The 21,292-nt window shown below is 45.7% G+C and overlaps 2 protein-coding genes across 5 annotated transcripts in view; both read left to right on the plus strand.

Annotated features, from left to right (window-relative positions):
• SESTD1 (SEC14 and spectrin domain containing 1) overlaps positions 1–21,292 on the plus strand; it is a 141,076-nt gene that overhangs the window by 61,268 nt on the left and 58,516 nt on the right. For all 4 annotated transcript variants that reach the window (XM_073646804.1, XM_073646805.1, XM_073646806.1 and 1 more), the window contains exon 4: positions 7,053–7,143. In XM_073646804.1, coding sequence (XP_073502905.1) covers positions 7,053–7,143 — 91 coding nt within the window. The remainder of the gene's footprint in view (positions 1–7,052; positions 7,144–21,292) is intronic.
• LOC141162708 (uncharacterized) lies at positions 13,710–20,045 on the plus strand. Its single transcript, XM_073649075.1, has 3 exons — positions 13,710–14,732; positions 14,855–15,719; positions 19,939–20,045. The coding sequence occupies exons 1-3, from the start codon at positions 14,394–14,396 to the stop codon at positions 20,043–20,045; spliced, it is 1,311 nt and encodes a 436-aa protein (XP_073505176.1). The 5' UTR covers positions 13,710–14,393.

A 21,292-nucleotide genomic window follows, 5' to 3' on the forward strand; every position in this document is an offset into this window, starting at 1 on the left:
GATTCCTATCTCTTTATGACCCAGCAGTGATCCTCACCTTGCTTGGGGATGATACCTTTCCCTTTAGGACCCTGAGGTATCTTCACCTTTCTGCTGTTAATCAGCACTTCCTTGCTGTGTCCTTAAATACCCTCAGATCCTCAGAGAGTGCTGGTGATAGCGTGTTATACCTTTTCAGGCCTGGGATTCTAGTAGTCGACTAGAATTACTTTGGAGTTTCTTCGTGGACTGTTGCCGTGCTTTTTCCGGTGTCATCTTGGAGCTAAGTGGTTTCCGCTTTGTGTACTTTAGCTTGTAGTGGGACTGACTTAGTGCTCACCCCTCCCGCTCTCTACTTAGGGCCTAGCCTTGGGGTCAGCTAGGGCCTGGTTTCCTGCTCGGCGATAGGTGCAGAACCTTTTTAGGGTCTATAGGGGAGTCAGGGTTTGTGGTTAGCTCTGTTTAGGGGTCTCCACTCTTCCTTTCCCTAGTTGTAGGACTCCCTCCCCTTTTCCCGTCATTATACGCTGGGTTTTCCCCATACCTAGCGTGACACAAACGGAGTGGCTTCAGTGAGGGGACACTGGGTACCTTAAACCCCCCTCTCCAGTGATCTCTGGGAGGCCTATTTATCACCTATCCATCATCTGAATACCCCTTTACAGGAATTGCCCAGGATCAGGAAGCTGCTTACAGTTCTTCGCACCTTCTTATTCACTGCATCTAAGTGGAGGTAGAGGACTAGACTCTTCCAAGGATAGTATAGCCAATGGCCGAACAATCATCAAACCTTTAAACCATTTGGATTGTTTCTATATATGTCTATGATCGGAGGGAAAAAAAAAAAAAAGCTGCCGAATATACAAAAAAATTACCAATAATTTTTTTTGTCGTCAGTCTCTTATGTTGTTTATATAAGAGGGTGTGATTTTGTAAATGAGATTTCGGAAGGCGATTGCTCTTTTTGTAGAGTTTAGGTTTAGGTACAAAATAAGTAATAACCGTAAATCTTCACAGAAAATAATGAAGTGGCTTCATGTTGTACTTTTAGGTGCTAGTTTTTAATAGCATGAATACATCTGGAGAAACCAGTGAATTGAGGCTGACTTGTTTGACCTAAAGAAATGTTGTTGGTTGTATGTACACATTCACATTTCTGCTACTTATTCATTGAAATTTTTCCATTTTTTTATTCTTTTACATACCACCACCGTATGTTTTTTGGAGATTTTTCTGAAAGGTTAGAGGCTCCCCCTTATAAGTGTGTGGTCGTAAGGCCTCCATACACATTCAGTGGACGTTGTCTTATTTCTATTGGACCTGCAGAGACCACCTGATGTGTGCAGGGGCCTCCTGACTTTTCCCGAACAGATGATGTAGGAGGCAGGGAAGGGGTGTGAGAGAGATTTGGATATGTTTGAACATAAAGTTTTTAATCCTTTTGATTTTCTCTGGAGATATGTCACCAACAGAGATGTGTAATAGAAACTTAAACTCCTTCCCCATTGAAAATATCCAAAACTCTATTGGCCTCAAGGACACTGTTCTCTCCTGGTTCTCCTCCTACCTCTCTGAGCGCTCCTTCACTGTCTTTTGCTGGATCCTCTTCCTCCCTTTCCTCTTACTGTCGGGGTTCCTCAAGGATCAGTCCTAGGCCCCCTTCTCTTCTCCTTATACACTGCTCCTATTGGACAAACAATCAGTAGATTCGGTTTTCAGTACCATCTCTATGCTGATGACACCCAATTATACACCTCTTCTCCGGACATCACCCTTTCATTACTACAAAAGACCAGTGATTGTCTTTCTGCTGTGTCTAACATTATGTCCTTCCTCTGCCTAAAACTGAATCTGTCAAAAACTGAACTCCTTGTATTTCCTCCCTCCACTAACCTACCTTTGCCTGATATTGCCATTTCAGTTTGTGGCTCCACCATTACTCCCCAGCAACAAGCCCGCTGTCTTGCGGTCATACTTGATTCAGATCTTTCCTTCACTCCTCACATCAAATCACTCACTCGCTCATGTGATCTACACCTCAAAAACATCTCAAGAATCCAAACTTTTCTTACCATTGACTCGGTAAAATCTCTTACTGTCGCTCTTATTCATTCTTGTCTGGAGTACTTCAACTCTCTACTAATCGTTCTTCCTGTTTCTAAACTCTCCCCTCTCCAATCCGTCCTTAACGCAGCAGCCAGGATCATATTCCTCGCCAACCGATACCTCTGCCCTGTGCCAGTCATTGCACTGGTTGCCCATCCAATACAGAGTTCAATATAAACTTATCACTCTTACCCACAAAGCTCTCCACGATTCAGCACCCCCCTACATCTCTTCCCTTGTCTCAGTCTACCACCTTTCCCGTGCCCTCCGTTCTACTAATGACTTAAAACTAAAATCCTCTATAATCCGAACCTCCCATTCCCGTCTCCAAGACTTTTCTCGCGCTGCGCCAATCCTTTGGAATGCACTACCCAGGACAATTCGATTAATTCGCAATACCCACAGTTTTAAGCGTGCCCTAAAAACCCATTTCTTTAGACTGGCCTATCACCTCAACAAACTATCTGTCCTAGTTTGGCCCATATTTAAAATTTTCTTCAAAATCATGTTCACCCCATCCATGCACTGAATAGCCTCTGTCTGTACTGTACACATACTGGCTGACGACCAGTTCATGTAGTGTTATGTACTTATGACGCGCCCCCTGGGCCGTGAGGGTACACTGTGCCGGGCCGGTCGTTGCTAGGGGTGATGTCACAGTGGCGGTGACCCAGTCCGTGACCCAGGGCGGTCAATCAAAAGGGGAATATTTACAGGGGATTTATAGGTTTTATATATAGTTTGTGACGCCACCTGTGGTATGCGGCTATGTGGAGCCGCCGCTGCGGGGCAGGTCCTCTGGAGCTGGTGTAAATGCAGCAGAGTTGGTTTAGCTCTCCACAGGTGGAGCTTAGCTCCAGGGCAGTGCTGAGTTGTTATGGATGTTGCGGTGTAGTGCAGTGGGTGATGGCGCAGCAATAACTTCACAGAGACAGTGGGGTGCAGTCTTCAGAGTTTACTCACAGTTGTTAAGTTCCTCAGGTTGCACTGTCCAGCTTACAGCCTCCCACGTCGCGCTGCGTTCACCAGGCAGGGGTTCAGCAAACTCCCAGGTGTTTCAAGAGTGCCTGACAGGACCCCGTTCTATATGACCTTCTCAGCCGTCTTTCTGCGCTGGCCCTCACCCTTCTTGCCCTGCGCCTCGCTAAACAATGTCGCATGCCGGTATCCTCGGATCTTTCTGGGCAACCTGGAGTTCCCTGGATCCTATGTGGTTACCTTTTTGGCGACTTGAGTGCGGATGTGGCAACTGCACCCTGAAAGTATGGAAGCCTCCGGTTTCCAGTTGAACTTTATAATTCTCACTGGTCAGGGGCCGGACCCTCTGCGGCTTGATCCCTCCACCACCTGGCAGATTCGGGCGTATGGGTGGCCTCCAGCACTGCCCGTACCCCTGGGATCCCTTTCACGTTCCTGGAGCCTTTCTCCTGCTCCTCTCTCCTTCCTCCTCTCCTTCTCAGTCTTGGGCCTCTCTGCTAGGCCTTCCTCCCGAGCAGAGCTCCTGCAGAGCTCCTGCTCCCACTACTTCTCCTCTCAGACTCATCTGTCTTTCCAAGATGGTTCCCTCTTTTATATCACTTTTAACAAGTGCTCCCCTGATCTACGTCCTCCACCCACACCCATTACATGGTTCCCCCTACTTTGGTTCCCCCCACTCCAACCAGGGGCAGGGCTCAGCAGGAAGCGCGACACATCTTGCCCCTCCAGCTGGTCTGGAGTAGTGTGGTGTTGGATGCAGGTTTATGGCCCCGGGCAGCACTCTATCCTTACCTGAGAGTGAGATACCACACCTCTGGGTGAGATGCAGTACCTCTGTGGCGACTGAACCCTCAGGGGCGCCACACTTACCCTATTTAGTATATTATGGCTGTATTATACAATATATGTACATTTTACCTTTTTGTGTCCCCCCCCCCCCTATTTCCTTAGACTGTAAGCTTGCGAGCAGGGCCCTCACTCCTGTTGATATCTGAGTTATGCTTATTCTGTAATGTCTTTATTGCCTGTACAAGTCCCCCCCTGAAATTGTAAAGTGCTGCGGAATATGTTGGTGCTATAAAAATTATTATTATTAAGTGCGTGTGAAATGTATATGGAGGAGTCCTGAGTAGGGATGAGCGGACCCGTGGAAGTTTGGGTTCTGGTACCCGACTCGAACTTTAGTCCAAAGTTCGAAAGTTCCATTCAGGTACCAGAACTGTACCTGAACTTGAACCAGAACCTGAACCCCATTGAAAACAATGGAGACCCGAAGTTTGGATCTGGAAAAAAAATTCACTCTCTCGAACTCTGCAATGGCCTTCCGGGAGAAGTTTGGCATTTTCGTGCCAGACGCTAACTATTTGGTACGAACCCCGAACTTTTAAGTTCGGGTTTGCTCATCCCTAGTCCTCAGAGATCGCTGTTCGGCCATCTAAGGTTTATCAACACCTTTTAGGATCTATTCAAAATTACTTTAAAGGGGTTGTCCTATAAACAACATTCATCACCGTTTAAAATGGGGACACATTGTCTCCTGTGTGTATAGAGCGGTACTGAGCATGTGTAGACATGAACCCTCTATGCAGTGAATGGCACAGTGGTCGCACATGCTCACTAACATGGCGTTAACACAAATGGGCAAAACAGAAACGTGGGACAATAACTTCCATTTATGAAGAGAATATGAATGAGATAAGGATTCTAACCTTATGGAGTGGTGCATGTAATAGGCACAACTCTACCCTGAGCGTTCCTGGGCCTTCAAACATCTCCCAGCGGGTGAGAACTGCTGCTGCTCCTCCGCGAGTGTGGAATCCTCTGATCTCTGCGGCTGTAGGGGTAGGAGATGAATTGTAGGGTAATGGCTAAGATTAAACAGCCTTGTGAAAGTAGTGGAGAACGTGCAGGCAGATTCTGAAAGTAGTATTTAATAGTTAAAGGAAAAGCAAAAGCAATGTAAAACAACGCATTTTGGTGCAGGATTTGCACCTTCCTCAGGTTAAATACAGTATGAACAGACTTAGAAAACCTAAAGTATAAATACATCCCTAAATGTGTTGTCACCTTGAGTGGGTGCATTGATAGGTGTGCGATGTAAAAAAACTTCAATTGGGTGTAAGCAGAGTGAAACCAAATTAGATTGAAGGGGATGATACCGCTTGAAAAAAGTGCTCAAATGATGTTTGACTTGGGAATGCCGGCGGTGTTACCAGGGCTGTGGAGTCGGAGCCCATTTTGGTGGAGTCGGTATAAAATGGACTGACTCCGACTCCTAAAATATATAATAAATTGGGTACAGTAGATCAATGCAGTTTGTGGTGAATATTATTTCATAAGAATTTGGGAAAGTTATGAAATGTCCTATTTCTGATCTAAGGGTCTAGACTTTTAGCTGAGATGAATCTGTGCTACAGTAAATTTATCACTTAAACATGAGCCATGTATGAGGGAGTTGGAGTCATGGAAATTGAGGAGTCGGAGTTGGAGTCAGAGGTTTGGCTTACCGACTCCACAGCCCTGGGTGTTACTAAATGCTTTGCCCCTGCTGAGTAGTAACAATGCTGCCATCATTCCATTAACTGAGGGGATTTTCAGTTCTCTTGCTCAGTAGGCGGACGTCATCCATCCTGTAAGTTGGTGACATATGTTGTTCATGGGGCAACCTCCTTAATAGTCATATAAATATACACCAATTTCCATCTATCATTGCGTCCAAGACAAATCGTGATTCAATGCTGAAGAAGCTAGACCTCTATTCCAGTCTACATCTGGAGACCACATGGGCAACGCTATGAAGAGGCCTTCACAAGGAAACATCACATCAGTCACACTCCCATAATTTTCTTATCGGGTGGCATAATGTAAGGTAGCTGGACCCCTCTAGTCTTCACTCCAGATACAGTAACAGCTCTGCGTTACATTGATTTGGTCGTAGAACAGCCATTTCTGCAAAGTGTCCCACAACACAACAACGTCAGGCCGCATATTGCTTATGCTTCGGTGAGCAGCCTACATGGCCTAACCGTGCTACCATGGTCTGCAGCGTCTCCAGTCTTCTCTCCCATTGAGTACATCTGGGACGTCATTGGTGGATAATTGCAAAGGGAGCTGCCAGCAGCGGATCTTGTTGATATGCCCAAGTGCATTCAGCGTGACACAGCATTAACCTCACTGATAGCAGCTGAGGCTGTAAGTGTGGGGATTTCTGCAAGTGGAGCTCATAGTTGACACTGAATAAATCGAGATGTTTGGAAAATTTTGCTTCCATTTTTTTCATCATTTGCAGAGCATTAACCTGTCTATTCATCCTGTAATTTCCATAATTCCACGACTTTTCCTTCTTGGTGTTGCAATGTGGAGGAGTATATACATTGTACACACAATTTTGGAGACACCCATTAAATCTTTTCTTAATGTTGCAGCCACTTGACTTGGTAGATCAGGGAACCCCATTCAACCTATAGTTGGGAGTCCTAGAGGTGAGACCCCTGCCTATCAGATGTGAGACCCCTGCCTATCAGATGTATAGGTGCCTCTTCATATTTTGACATTCCATATTAGTGAAAATATAAAAGGGCATGTTATACCAGATAGCCTACGGAATTATTCTCAGACTTCAATTATTTTTAATTCCTATTTATTGTGCAGTATTTGCTCCTTCAAATGGGACCATATACTGCAGATTGCGACAGGAACACTACTGAAGAAAAATCATTTTGTTTTTGTCACCGTGGTAAATAGTTAAGCACCGGACTGGAATTTAAAGTGTCATTGAGTGGAGTAGGCTCGGGCACCTCTTCATTGTGTTGTATGATGATGGAGCCCCATTATTTACAGTATTTTATGATAAACCACAAGTATAATAGGTAGAGCTAAAGTAGAAGTCTAAAAGTGAAGTTCGACTAACTTTGTCATGAATCATTTTTATCAGAAGAGTTGCTCTCCCGATATATAAAAATCTGATAAAAATGTAATTTATTTTTCAGTGACAAATGTAAAGCTCGAGGGTTTACCGTCATTGTGGATGGAAGAAAGTCACAGTGGAACGTAGTGAAGACCGTTGTCCTCATGCTCCAGGTAAATGATTACATTTTCTTGATTTATTTTTTTCTAACTATACAATTACATTTTTTTTGTTATTATATCCTCCTTCATCGAAATGTGTCTTGAGAAAATGACCTATTGCTAGAGCCTACAAAGTCTAATACTAGACACTTACAACCTTTTCTCAACAGAGTACTTTTCAGCAGTCTCATTATCATTACAGACAGTATTACAATGAAAGGTAAAAGTAGTTAACTCAAGACTCATCATTCATAATAGAGGATGTCACAGCTCAACTCCCCCCTCTTCATTTGTCTTGAAGAGAAGCATGCTGATTAAATACTTCAGTAAGGTTCAGTCTATTGCTGCTACTTTTCACCCAGGAAATAGTTTAATATTAGTGAATAGCTAAAAGATTTTTTGTATTTATTTATTTATGTGTGTGTGTGTGTGTGTGTGTGTGTGTGTGTGTGTGTGTGTATATATATATATATATATATATAATATATATATACACACTGCTCAAAAAGATAAAGGGAACACTTAAACAACACAATGTAACTCCAAGTCAGTAACACTTCTGTAAAATTTACCTGTCCAGTTCTGAAGCAACACTGATTGTGAATCAATTTCTCCTGCTGTTGTGCAAATGGAACAGACAACTGGTAGAAATGATCAATTAGCAAGATACCCCCTATAAAGGAGTGGTTCTGCAGGTGGTGACCACAGACCATTTCTCTGTTCTCATCCTTTTTGGCTGTTGTTTTGGTCACTTTTTCATTTTGCCATTACTCTCACCCCTAGAGGTACAGTAGCATGAGGCGGTGTCTGCAGTACAACCCACAGAAGTTGCTCAGGTAGTGCAGTTCATCCAGGATGGCACATCAGTGCAAGCTGTGGCAAGAAGGTTTGCTGTGTCTGTCAGCACAGTGTCCAGAGCATGGAGCAGATACCAGGAGATGTGGAGGAACAGGAGGAGCACTGCCAGAGCCCTGCAAAATGAGCTCCAGCAGGCCACAAATGTGCATGTGTCTGCACAAACAGTTAGAAACCGACTCCATGAGGGTGGTATGAGGGCACGACGTCCACAGATGGGGGTTGTGCTCTCACAGCCCAACACCGTGCAGGACGCTTGGCATTTGCCACAGAACACCAGGATTGGCAAAGTCGCCACTGGTGCCCTGTGCTCTTCACAGATGAAAGCAGGTTCACACTGAGCACATGTGACAGAAGTGACAGAGTCTGGAGACGCCGTGGAGAGCGATCTGCTGCCTGCAACATCCTTCAGCATGACCGGTTTGGCAGTGGGTCAGTAATGGTGTGGGGTGGCATTTCTTTGGAGGGCCGCACAGCCCTCCATGTGCTCGCCAGAGGTAGCCGGACTGCCATTAGGTACCGAGATGAGATCCTCAGACCCCTTGTCAGACCATATGCTGGTGCAGTTGGCCCTGGGTTCCTCCTAATGCAGGACAATGCCAGACCTCATGTGGCTGGAGTGTGTCAGCTGTTCCTGCAAGATGAAGGCATTGAAGCTATGGACTGGCCGCCCGTTCCCCAGACCTGAATCCCATTGAGCACATCTGGGACATCATGTCTCGCTCCATCCACCTTCACGTTGCACCACAGACTGTTCAGGAGTTGGCGGATGCTTTAGTCCAGGTCTGGGAGGACATCCCACAGGAGACCATCCGCAACCTCATCAGGAGCATGCCCAGGCGTTGTAGGGAGGTCATACAGGCACGTGGAGGCCACACACAATACTGAGCCTCATTTTGACTTGTTTTAAGGACATTACATCAAAGTTGGATCAGCCTGTAGTGTGTTTTTCCACTTTAATTTTGGGGGTGACTCCAAATCCAGGCCTCCATTGGTTAATAAATTTGATTTCCATTGATGATTTTTGTGTGATTTTGCTGTCAGCACATTCAACTTTGTACAGAACAAAGTATTCAATGGGAATATTTCATTCATTCAGATCTGCGATGTGTTATTTGAGTGTCCCCTTTATTTTTTTGAGCCGATAGATAGATATTTAGTATAAATACTTTAAACATGATGAATCTGTCTGAGACCCTGATTCCAGTGACGTGTCATTTATTCGGCTTAGTGTAGTTTAAAAATAAAAAAAAAAACATTATTTATCAGTAGGAGATTATCACTAGAGAACATCTATAGTCATCCTAAAGCCAACCACACTCTAGCATTTTGTTCATAGCAGTTGAACTTCCTTTTCTGCTCTTCCCAAAATAACTACCACATGTTTAGAGTTTTACAATTTAAAGGCATTTACCAACACTATAAAAAATTTTTTTCACAAACCGCTTAGAATGGTATAAATACCAAAAGGGGTAAAATTTTAACAATCCCCCCTGCTGCTCCCCTGTCCAATGATCTATGATTCTTCAAAGCAGCGCTTACAACCTCTATAGCAAACAGCTTGCAAGCGGACACTCCTTACCTTGGCCGTTGGCCACCTCCGATAGACTGCATAAGTGGCTGCTAACCTTGGCAACAAGCTCAAAACGATAGAAATAAAAATCCCTCCATTCTTGAAATTGGAGAGGGTTTTTAGTAAGAAATGAATTGCAAAGTTGCTTGTTTTTACAGGCACTTAGCAATTTTACCCATTTGTGATGATGAGATTAACCCTTTCACTTTATGGATAAGTGAGGAGTGGAGAGGACTATCTGTCAAGACTCAAACCTCCACGGGATATAGAATTATATTAATCCAGTTCTACCCGATCCTAACTTCTTAACGACTGTAGAGCTTCTCAGAATTGGTTGCTGTCTTGTGTTGCGTATGACATTGTGACTAATGATAGTGGATTCACGTTGTGACCTACTGCAACCGTGGATCGGCTATTTCCTTATCTGTGAGTTTGCCGACAGACCTTAGTCTTTGTGCCGGTCCCTAGTCAGCCATGTTGGAACTGTATAATTCCCTCATTACATCCTATTGTTTCCACCACTGATAATCGAGGTCGGTGGTTTCTGGAAGCTTCACTGAAATAACATGTACATTCAGGCGAGCCGCCAAACATAATTGTTATTAAGGCAAGTGGAGCTGATAGCTGATGACTGAGCAGCGGATTTACTAGCCATTATCTCATGTCTGCTCTTGTCCTGCACCCATCAGACATGTGAAGGATAATGCTCTGCTCTCGCCCCCAGAAATTTGCTATATTTGTGGTTCTTGTAGGGTGAAAGGAATTAACACTATTTATCAGATGTGAACACACCAGTCTCTATACTGATCTGAGGATCTTTAGTAAATCACAAGCAAATGAGGCGTTACCAGATCAGTGATTTCTTCTATTTCTGTGGAGCCCAACCACAGCACATCGCTCACATTACAGGGAGTAACACGTGGCGGCCAAACAGATTAAAGTGAAACCTAAGCTGAGATCCACCCTGTAATTTTTCTCCTTTATTTGGGATGAAGCCGGGAGCGGCGCGGTTTTTCATCGCCAGGATGGGATAAAAAATAAGTTCAAGGTTAATGTGTCTTAATTTGCAGGCCTATTATCACATATGGGACAGGACCAAACCATTCATGATAAAGACACGTACACACTGTAAAGCTATCACCTGCTTGCCTTAGCCACGCTCCCCATCGCCCACGTATGCCACGCTCTATTGCCCGCATGGTCCATGTTCCCTGTCGCTCATGTGTGCCACACACCCTATTGCCTGTGTGCTGAATATATGCATTTTAAGTGAAAAAAAAATCTGCCTGGAAGTCGAGTCTTTTTAAACATATGATTATTACAATTTATTTCACTGTTTACACCAGATTTCTGTGCAAAAAAAAAAAAGAAAGATGCTAATTATAGGGCACAGCATTTTTACATTTTTTTTTTTTTTTAATTTTACGACACTAGCCTTATTACTTAAAAAGAGCAAAATGTGTATGGGGCTTAGCGAGGGGCCTACCACGTCCAACAGGTTTATTATGAGTTACGCTTGAAATTGGCATAAATTATAACCTCTCATAACTGGCGTAGATGTTCCTTTAGTGGTGCACGGACTGCTCCTACATTCAACAAATTAACGAGAAGGCGCGCGCCTCTTAATAAATTTGTCCCGTCCTGCTGTGGTGGCCGCTGTATGACACAGTCTCCTTCACTCTTCCTTGGTCAGTCATCACATTAATGGTGTCTGACCTGGTGGTTCTCCTAGTCAGGTACTGCGCTTGCTCTGGGCTCCCATCTTGGTTAATGGTGGATAAATGAAGGCTGCCCGGGGCTCGCACTGCCGCCCCACCGTGCCCGTCTCTCAGGCCGCACAACCTGTGGCAACAATTAAGATGAAATGCTTTTTTCTTTGCCCTGAGGCTCCTCTTCAAGCGAGAAAAAAATCTCCACGACCGGCTCTAAGACTGAGCACCGCAGCACCGCAAGTGCCTGACAGAAGTCAATAATCGCTGGGGGTCGTCTAATATTGAGTTATTTGATATTTAAAGGAACATGACAGGATTCGTCTTGAGGTTAATGTATAAGTATTGACTTTACGATGGTGCCCTTGAAGTAAACCCCTCGGGTTGGAATAATTTGATCACTGAACCTGTTTTTCTTTTCACAGCTACATTTGTCTTTTTTTTTATTCCTTTCTGTCCTTTGTTGTACAGAATTACAGTTATGGTGTTGTCACAAATAATTGCGCTTCTCTGTCTGTTTTTATAGCGCAGTTTGTTTCTCTTAAAGGGGTTTTCCCACGAACAAAGTACCACCGTACATTTTAATCAATAGATCTTGGAATAATAATAAGTTCCACAATTAGATGTGTTTAAATAAAATGTTCCTGTGCTGAGATAATCTTATAAATGTCCCCTGCTGTGTACTGTGTAATGGCTGTGTCTGACCGTACAGGGACATGGTCTGATCATACCACATCTCCTGGTCAGGGGAGGAAGGAAAAGAGTATACAGGCAGGACAGCACGGGATCGCAGCTGCTGCTTACTGTAATAACTTAAAACATTTCCTCACCTTTTTTTAATTAATGTTTTTAGTACCATATTTTTCGGACCATAAGACGCACTTTTTTCCCCTCAAATTTGGGTGGGTGAGAGGAAAGGGTGCGTCCTGTGGTCCGAATGTACCGTTTTGTGACATGGGGGCGGCTGGGGCTGCGGCAGCGGAGGCGACGATGGAACAGTGTTACCCAGTGGACACCGCCATGAATTCACTACGTTCACGCTAGACATCAGGAGGTGGGCGGTCTCCCCTCCAGATCGCGTGCTGCAGTGACGTTACTAAGAGGCAGGGTAGGGGATGACTGTGCTCTGTGCTGTTCTGTGTTGCCCCTACCCTGCCTGTTAGTAACGTCACTGCAGCACGCGATCTGGACGGGAGACCACCCACCTCCTGATGTCTAGCGCGGCCATGGTGAACTGATGTCAGCGCCCACAAACTTGCCGCAGCCCCCTCAGCTGCCGCAGCCCCCTCCGCTGCCACAGCCCCCAGCCAGTGTGACCCCGCTCCCTGCCTATCGTGGGTCCAGAATAAGAGGCAAGAATTAGAACGTAGAAGTAAAATATAAAGTAAAGTGAAAAAGCACATGTCATTAAACACTGTATCACTCCTGTGGTGAACTATAACTCCCAGCATGGCATAAGAGCTGAAGGACATGCTGGGAGTTATAGTTCTCATGGCAAACCAATGACATAAATGTGGGGAACTATAACTCCCAGCATGCCATAGGAGCTGCAGGATATGCTGGGAGTTATAGTTCCCCTCAGAGGCAACCGCAATACCTGTGGGATCTTATAGGACATACCTTACGTGGCTGAAGTCATACTGCCAGTACATGATACAAGCTGCTAATGGATCGGGCAGCATACTGGCTGTATGACTTCAGCCATGTTTGTTTTCTGCGTTTCTTCCTGCGTGGGTGTACAGTTAGAGACCACTCAGTCATTGACAGCAGGAGAGGAGAAGCCAAAGTACAGTATGTTTTCCTCTGCCGCAGCATTTCAGACGGAAGACTGAAACATACCATATCAGCCTTACGTCATACATCCAGTGTCTGATACATTCTGCCTGATCCACGGGCAGCATGCATCAGCTGTCACAATCCATGGGCAGAATGCTTCAAAAGGTTTTTTTCCCTATTTTCCACCTCTAAAACCTGGGTGCGTCTTATGGTCCGAAAAATACGGTATCAGCTGCGATCCCGTGCTGTAATGTCTGTATACTCTCTTGCTTCCTGCCCCTCTGCCCAGGAGCTGTGGTATGATCAGACCATGTTCCTGCACGGTCAGACACAGCCATTACACAGTACACAGCAGGGGCACATTTATAAGATTATCTCCGCACAGGAACATTTTATTTAAACACATCCAATTGTGGAAATTACTATGATTCCAAGATCTGTTGATTAAAATTAACTTTATTTGTGGGAAAAAACCCTTTAATCAGGAAATATTAGGACCCGAGACTCGAAAGATTTTTTTACATTGCTTGTATCTGTTTTTTCTACTTCTAGATGTGTGGCTCTCAGATTGCAGGTCCCTAGTCCCTGATTGCTGCCTTTTTTTGGTTGTGGTTGTTCTGAGGATGCCCTTAGGGTATATGCACATGGCATCTTTTAGACAGCGTACCTGCATCATATTTTGAAGCGGAAGACGCTCCAGGAGAACGCTGGCAGTGTTTTCCCTTACTCCTCTTTTTCCCCTTCTCCCATGACAGCACCACCTGAGAGAGGGTATCCGCCCACCAAGGACAGGAACCTACTGAATAAAAAGGCGGTACCTCTCCTCCGCATCAGTTTTTGGTTCCTGTCCCTGATGGGAGCCTCACCAGGTGGTACCTCACGTACCTGGATTATGGACGGTGCGGCCTGGAGGCCGTGGAAGCAGCAGATGGTCCCTGTTCCCAGCCCGTCTGGCTGCTGCCCGGGTCTGCGTGTGGGGAGGAGGTGCTGTTTTCCTTCGGATGCCTCCCCGCGTGCGCCGGGGCCTGCGGCCGGGTCTGCGCCTCGCAAAGATGAACTGAGCGCGCCGGCCGGCAGGTCTTCCGGGCTGCGCACGTGGGGGTCGCGTCGCACCCTCTGACGGAGCGCGCCGGAAGTCCGGGCTGCGCACGCGCGGGGTGCTGACGCGCCCTATCACGGAGTGCGCCGGAAACCGGGTCTGCGCATGCGCGGGTGGGAAGCTGTCATCCCGCTGCAAGCGCGCCGGGTGCCGCTGGGCTGCGCACGCGCAGAGGCAGGTGGATCTGCGGGTAGCGCGCCAGCTGGCTAAAATTTAAAAAAAAAAAAAAAAAAAAAAAGGAAAAAGAGAGATGAACACGCTGCCGGAAGGGGAGGAGCCTAAAGGAGGTGGAGCCCTACTGCTTTTAAGGATGGGGAGCAATCAGGATGGCGGTGTCTGCATCCCCGCCATGATGAATGAGGAACCGCAGTCACCTGGGCAGCAGCTGTCACCGCCACAGGAAGTACAGCAGCAGCCACAGCCATCAAAGCAGCGCAAGCAGCTCAAACAAATGGAACGGGAATCTTCCCATCGACAAAGTCACAGCAGTGAGGGGCGTACGAGTTCCGGCAAGACTGGTCAGAAAAGACTTCGTCAGTCCACCTCCGCCAGATGGGAGCCCTCATGTGAACGGCAACCACCGCCTCCGGTACCCTAGTCTGAACGGCAGTGTGGTGAGTGATCTTCGTGAAAGTCTCACCTTGAATAATGTGCTCTTCTCTCTCTCTCTCTCTCTTTTCCTCCTTCTTCTCCTTTTATTTCTTGGGGCAGGAGGCGAAGAAGTGTAGTGCTAAAAATAAAAACAGGGAGTGTGCTTTATGCAAAATCGGTCTTCCCACCTCCTATGCCAAAAACCTATGCTCAGACTGTATTCAGAAAACCATTGCAGAGGAGTCCCCCAGGTTTTCTTTAGAATTAAAGGATCTAATCCAGACAGAGGTCAGAGAGTCTTTAAGAGGCTTAACCTCACTCAAAAAGAAGAAGCGAAAACTAGTTTCTTCAGAATCAGAGGAATCAGTGGAGTCCCGTTTTACGAGAGAACTGCCTTCCTCCTCTAATCACTCCTCATCGTCATCGGAGTCTTCGGATGATAATGGGGGGGGCAGACCTTGTTTTTCGGTTGATAATACTGAGAGACTAGTTAAAGCCGTCAGAGGGACTATGGGTATTACCGATACCAAAGTGCCCAGAACAGTCCAGGATGTTATGTTCGGGGGCTTAGACCAAAGGAGGAGACGCTCATTCCCGGTCAATGACAGGATTAAATCTCTGATAGAAAGGGAATGGAAGAAACCGGAGAGGAAGGGTCAGCTGCCGTCATCCTCCAAGCGGAAGTACCCCTTTGAGGATGAGGATGCGGCTAAATGGGACAAAACCCCTAAGATTGACATGGCCATTTCAAAATCTTCAAAAAAATCCACTCTGCCCTTTGAGGATTTAGGAGCCTTAAAAGACCCGCTGGATAAAAAAGCGGAGTCCTTCCTTAAGCAAACCTGGGAGTCGTCAGCAGGGGCCCTTAAACCGGCAGTAGCAGCGACCTGCACTGCTAGATCTATGATGATCTGGCTTCAACAATTGGAAGACCCAGATCAGGGGGAATGTGTCCAGGGAGAAAATTCTATCAGACCTTCCTCTTGTGCAGGGAGCGGCTGCATTCCTGGCAGATGCATCGGCAGATTCAGTTAGGCTGGCTGCCCGGTCTGCAAACCTCTCTAATGCAGCCCGTAGGGCGCTATGGCTCAAGAGCTGGCCAGGAGATGTGCAGTCAAAGTCTAAACTGTGCTCAATCCCTTGTGAGGTGGACTTCTTGTTCGGCAAAGGTCTAGATGACATCCTAGATAAAGCCGCAGACAAAAAACATGGATTTCCCACGGTGTCTGGTTCCCGATTTAACAGTTCCTTTCGGAAGAGAAAATACAGCCGCAGTAAAGCTCCCAGAGACCAAGGTAGCTGGAAAGACCGAAAGCCGTATAGCAGAGGCTTCATGTTTGGGGGTCCCTCCTCAGAGAATAAGAAAGCCCCTAAGTGACAGTTCCCCCCAGGTGGGAGGAAGATTGTCCCACTTCCTGCCTGCCTGGAAGAAAATTTCATCCAATTCTTGGATCTTAGGGATAATCAGGAGGGGGCTCACACTAGAGTTCAAGAGCAGGCCCAAGAACACTGTCAAAATATCAGCCCACAGAGGTTTAGTGGAACAGATAGCCTTACAGCAGGAAGTTCTCTCTCTGCTCAGGAAAGGAGTTCTGGTGGAAACACCTGCACCCGAGCAAGGAAGAGGATTCTATTCGACCCTCTTCCTAATAAAGAAGCCGGACGGCTCCTTCAGGACCATTGCGAACTTAAAGAGACTGAACGACCATTTAATCTACAGGCCTTTCAAGATGGAAACAATAAAATCAGCCATAAAGATGTTATTTCCGGACTGTTTTATGTGCGTCCTCGATCTGAAGGACGCCTACTACCACGTCCTGATTTTGCCAGATCATCAACAGTTTCTAAGAGTAGCTGTACAATTCGGCAGGCACGTAAGGCATTTTCAGTTCGCAGCTCTTCCCTTTGGCATTTCCATGGCGCCGAGAGTCTTCACAAAAATCATTCTGGAGGTCACAGCGCACTTGAGGGAAAGAGATATTTTAGTCATCCCTTATCTGGACGACTTCTTAGTAGTGGGCAGATCAAGTCAACTCTGTGCTCTAGCCCTGGCGGACGTCATGGCCAGTCTAAGACGCCTAGGTTGGCTGTTAAATCTGGAGAAGTCGAGGCTGGAACCAAAGAGGGTTCAGTCTTTCCTGGGTCTCATTCTGGACTCGGAAAACCAAACCTGTCTTCTGCCAGAGGAAAAGAAACTGAAGATCAGATCCCTAACATCTCAGATTGTCAGCAATCCGACCATCACCCTGAGGAGTGCAATGTCTCTGTTGGGTACAATGACGTCTTGCATTCCGGCGGTTCAGTGGGCCCAGCACCATTCCAGATGTCTTCAACAGGAGATTCTGGCAGCGGACAGGCGGCTCAAAGGTCGCCTGAATGGGAAAATATCTCTTCCAGATGTTGTGATCAACTCCCTGGACTGGTGGACATCTCCGGTCAACCTATCTTTGGGGGTTCCTTGGACCTTCCAGGTGTCGGATACAATTACAACAGACGCAAGTGCGGAAGGTTGGGGAGCTCACCTAAGGGATCGTTCTGTACAAGGCCTCTGGTCGGACAGCGAGACAAGCCTCTCTTCCAACATGAAAGAGCTGTTGGCAGCCAGAAACGCGCTAAAAGAATTCAGTTCTGTTCTTCAGGGTCCTCACGTCAGGATAATGTCAGACAACAGATCAACAGTCGCCTACATCAATCATCAGGGGGGTACCAGGTCTCTCCCTCTGATGTTAATAGCGGATCAGATCTTTAGGTTTGCCGAGAGTCGGCTGGTTACGCTCTCGGCACTACATATAAAAGGGGAAGAGAACATAAAGGCCGATTTCTTGAGTCGTCACATCTTGAAACAAGGAGAGTGGGAGTTGAATCCAGCCGTTTTTCAGCAGATTGTGGATCGGTGGGGACAGCCCCAGATAGATCTGTTTGCAAACAGACACAATCGGAAGACCGAAACCTTTTGCTCCCTGAATCCAAAAGAGGGGGCGTTTGCGGTGGACGCGCTGCAGATTCAGTGGGATTTCACTCTAGCTTATGCCTTTCCCCCTTTAGTACTGATCCCTACTATCCTGAGGAAGATCCGAGAGGAACGGGCGAGGGTTATATTGATCGCCCCGTTCTGGCCCAAGAGACCATGGTTCACTTGGATGAAGAGAATGTCCCAAGCAGATCCATGGGTTCTTCCGGACATCCCGGATCTCCTCAGGCAGGGCCCAGTCTGTCATCCCCAAAGAGCGGGCCTGCATTTGACGGCTTGGATTTTGAGAGGTCGCTATTGACGCAAAGGGGGTTTTCTCCAGATCTTGTTACTACCCTTCTAGCAAGTAGAAAGCCGATAACAACTAGAATCTATGGTAGAACCTGGGCTAAGTTCTTGTCTACCTCGGGTCAGTCTGCCAAAGGGAGGGTTCCTATTGAGGCCATACTAGAATTCCTCCAGAAGGGGTTAAACATGGGACTAGCCACCAGTACTCTTAAGGTACAGGTATCTGCTCTGGGGGCACTGTATAATTATGACTTGGCAGCAAATAGATGGATCATTAGATTTATTAAAGCCTGTCATAGATCCAGACCTATTCCTGTTCCAAGAATGCCTCATTGGGACCTTAATTTAGTTCTGGAAGCATTAACCAAACCTCCCTTCGAGCCCTTAGAGAAGGTTTCAGAAAAAATCTTAACTTTAAAGACTGCTCTACTGGTAGCCCTGACATCAGCTCGTAGAGTCAGTGACTTACACGCACTATCCGTTAACCATCCATTCACTCAAGTATGTATGGATAGAGTAATCTTAAGACCAGACCCGGCCTATCTTCCAAAGGTAGCCTCCAAGTTCCATAGGACGCAAGTAATCACTCTCCCTTCCTTCTATCCTAATCCTAGGGATTCTGAGGAATATAAGCTTCACACCTTAGATGTTAGGAGGGTGTTAGTCCAGTATTTGGAAGTGACAAAAGCCTGGAGAAAGAGTGACGCTTTATTTATATCCTTTCAGGGGGCTAGGAAAGGACTTAAGGTTACAAGGGGGACCATAGCTAGATGGGTCAGGGATACTATTGCCTTAGCCTACTCTTCTAGCAATCTGCCGGTTCCTGAGAACCTGAAGGCCCATTCCACCAGAGCGGTAGCTGCTTCCTGGGCTGAGAAGGCGGATGTGCCCATCGACATTATATGTAAGGCGGCAACTTGGTCATCCCCTGCTACATTTTACAAACATTACCGTCTTGACCTTTCCTCTTCTACTGATCTGTCCTTTGGTAGAAGGGTGTTGCAAGTGGTGATCCCTCCCTCTGGTATTTAATCTCTATAAATCTCTCAGGTGGTGCTGTCATGGGAGAAGGGGAAAAGATCCTAGTTACTTACCGGTAACGGGATTTTACAGAGCCCATGACAGCACCCTATTAATTCCCTCCCCTTTATCACTGTGGTGTGCACTTTTTTTAAGGTGTTTAGTACATATGTTGAGGTGGTGGTTATGTATTAACCTGTCTTCGGAGGCCCTCTCATGCTCTGAAACAAAAAACTGATGCGGAGGAGAGGTACCGCCTTTTTATTCAGTAGGTTCCTGTCCTTGGTGGGCGGATACCCTCTCTCAGGTGGTGCTGTCATGGGCTCTGTAAAATCCCGTTACCGGTAAGTAACTAGGATCTTTCTGATGTCTTTTCGGATGGGTTTTGCGGCTGCTTAGTTGATTGCGTTTTTTTTTTTATTTTTTCATTTTTATTCCATATATAACCTAGTGGTGATTTTCACGGACCCACAGTCTTGATCTGTGACTCGCACCAAAAGTGGACATATCTCCCTGATTTTTTTTTTTGTGGACACAGTCTGCTAAACAACACAGACATGTGAACGGCCCCATAGATTATAATGGGTACATGTTCTATCTGTGAAAAATATGGATAGAACACGTACATGAAAAACGGATGTCTGAATGAGGCCTAAAGTTGCTGAAAATTAACCATTTCACCCTTAACTAACTCTTCTGGGGTAAAATTTAATAATTTACTATTGTTTAGCTGACTTGGCACCCTGTCCGGATATGTATGTACCAGAGACTGACACTCGAATTATCGCTACAGATGCGCCAGTCTATTCACATGAGGAATAGCCCCTTCATCATTCATTGGGGCTAAGTTTTGGCTTTTTTCATGCATGTTACCCGTGAAGAATGAACATGCCCATTGCTCCTCCGGATGATTTTTCTTTTTTAGTGGCCCTTTTCCAGAGCATGAGAGTGAGGTATGAGGATGTAGATCTGGAATCTGTGGCTAAACCTTTGACTCTCCATCCGACTCTCCACATGCCCTCTGGTCTCTAAGCTTTCACCTCTGCTTTTTTTTTTTTTAAATTGCATTATATGCTGTGATTGCAATCTTTTATGAGGCTCCTAAAATGACCCTGATTCATAATAGTCTTTGTAATCTTTTTCTAGAGTAAAATTGGTTATAAGGGCTCGTGCATGCGACCATAATAATCGGATGAGTACTATTCCCCCTCATTTTGACAGATGGCAATCCTCCCCCTGTTATTCTATGTTTGATCCGATAATCGCATCTCATTCGGTCATGCAAGTCAATGAGTGCGTGGAAACCATCGGACTGTACTCAGATGACATCTGAGCGCAGTCCAATTTCCACAGACTGACACAATGGAGAAGATGGAGAAATTTTTTTTCCATCTTCTCATTGGAGAGAATCAGAGCACACTATGCTGAGTGTGATCGACCCGATTCTCTCTAATGAGAGAATTTACGCTCGTGTGACCTGAGCCGATTAATTACTTTTGTATGTGCACCCGTTTTTATTATTATTTTTTTAATTTCCATTGGTTTCATCTTTTTTTTTTTTTTTTTTTTTTGTTCAACAATGTGGCCGTGTTTTTCTCATCCAGATCTTTTAGCCTAAGTTATCATTTTCGACCTTTTCATATTGTTGAAAAAGTTTTGCGAAATTATTCTCTGGTAGCCTACTAGAATACAGAATCTAATTTTATGTTTTGTGCAGTTGAAGACTAAGATGAGGCATTGTAAGGGATCATGTAACTTTTTGCTTTAAAAAGGCGCAAGTAGGTAAAAAAAAAAAAAAATCGTGATTCGACACAAAACGCATCAATTCTGAAAATTTTGGCACAAAAAATGTCAACGTATACCACAAGATTTAATGGTGTTTGACAAGACTGCGATCAAAGCTATTGATTGGGCTAATAGGAATGGATATCGCTAATATAGGCAGATTGTACAAGGAATAATCTGTATTCATTTAGACTCGTGTTTGGGTTGCATAATAGAAAGGCAGCTCAGCCTAATGCCGTATGTCATGGTGGGAGTACAAACTGTCATTCACTGGTTGGCCAAGGTTCTCCCGACCGCAACTTGATAGACTTATATATGCCTGAGGCTGTCAAGTCCGGGTTATGAGAGCCGCAGCTGGACCGTGCCATACGGATGGATGTGTGAATGCGGCATTAGTATGTTGACACCATGTTTGGTTATCTAGGTTGTTCTCGGTGACATTGCGAATTGCCAAACTTGACAGCCTCAGGCATATATGAGATGGTCAAGTTCCG

The sequence above is a fragment of the Phyllobates terribilis genome, unplaced genomic scaffold (genome assembly GCF_046119375.1).
Source record: "Phyllobates terribilis strain yellow unplaced genomic scaffold, ASM4611937v1 Scaffold_9__5_contigs__length_417890890, whole genome shotgun sequence".
In the NCBI taxonomy this organism is placed as follows: Eukaryota; Metazoa; Chordata; class Amphibia; order Anura; family Dendrobatidae; genus Phyllobates; species Phyllobates terribilis.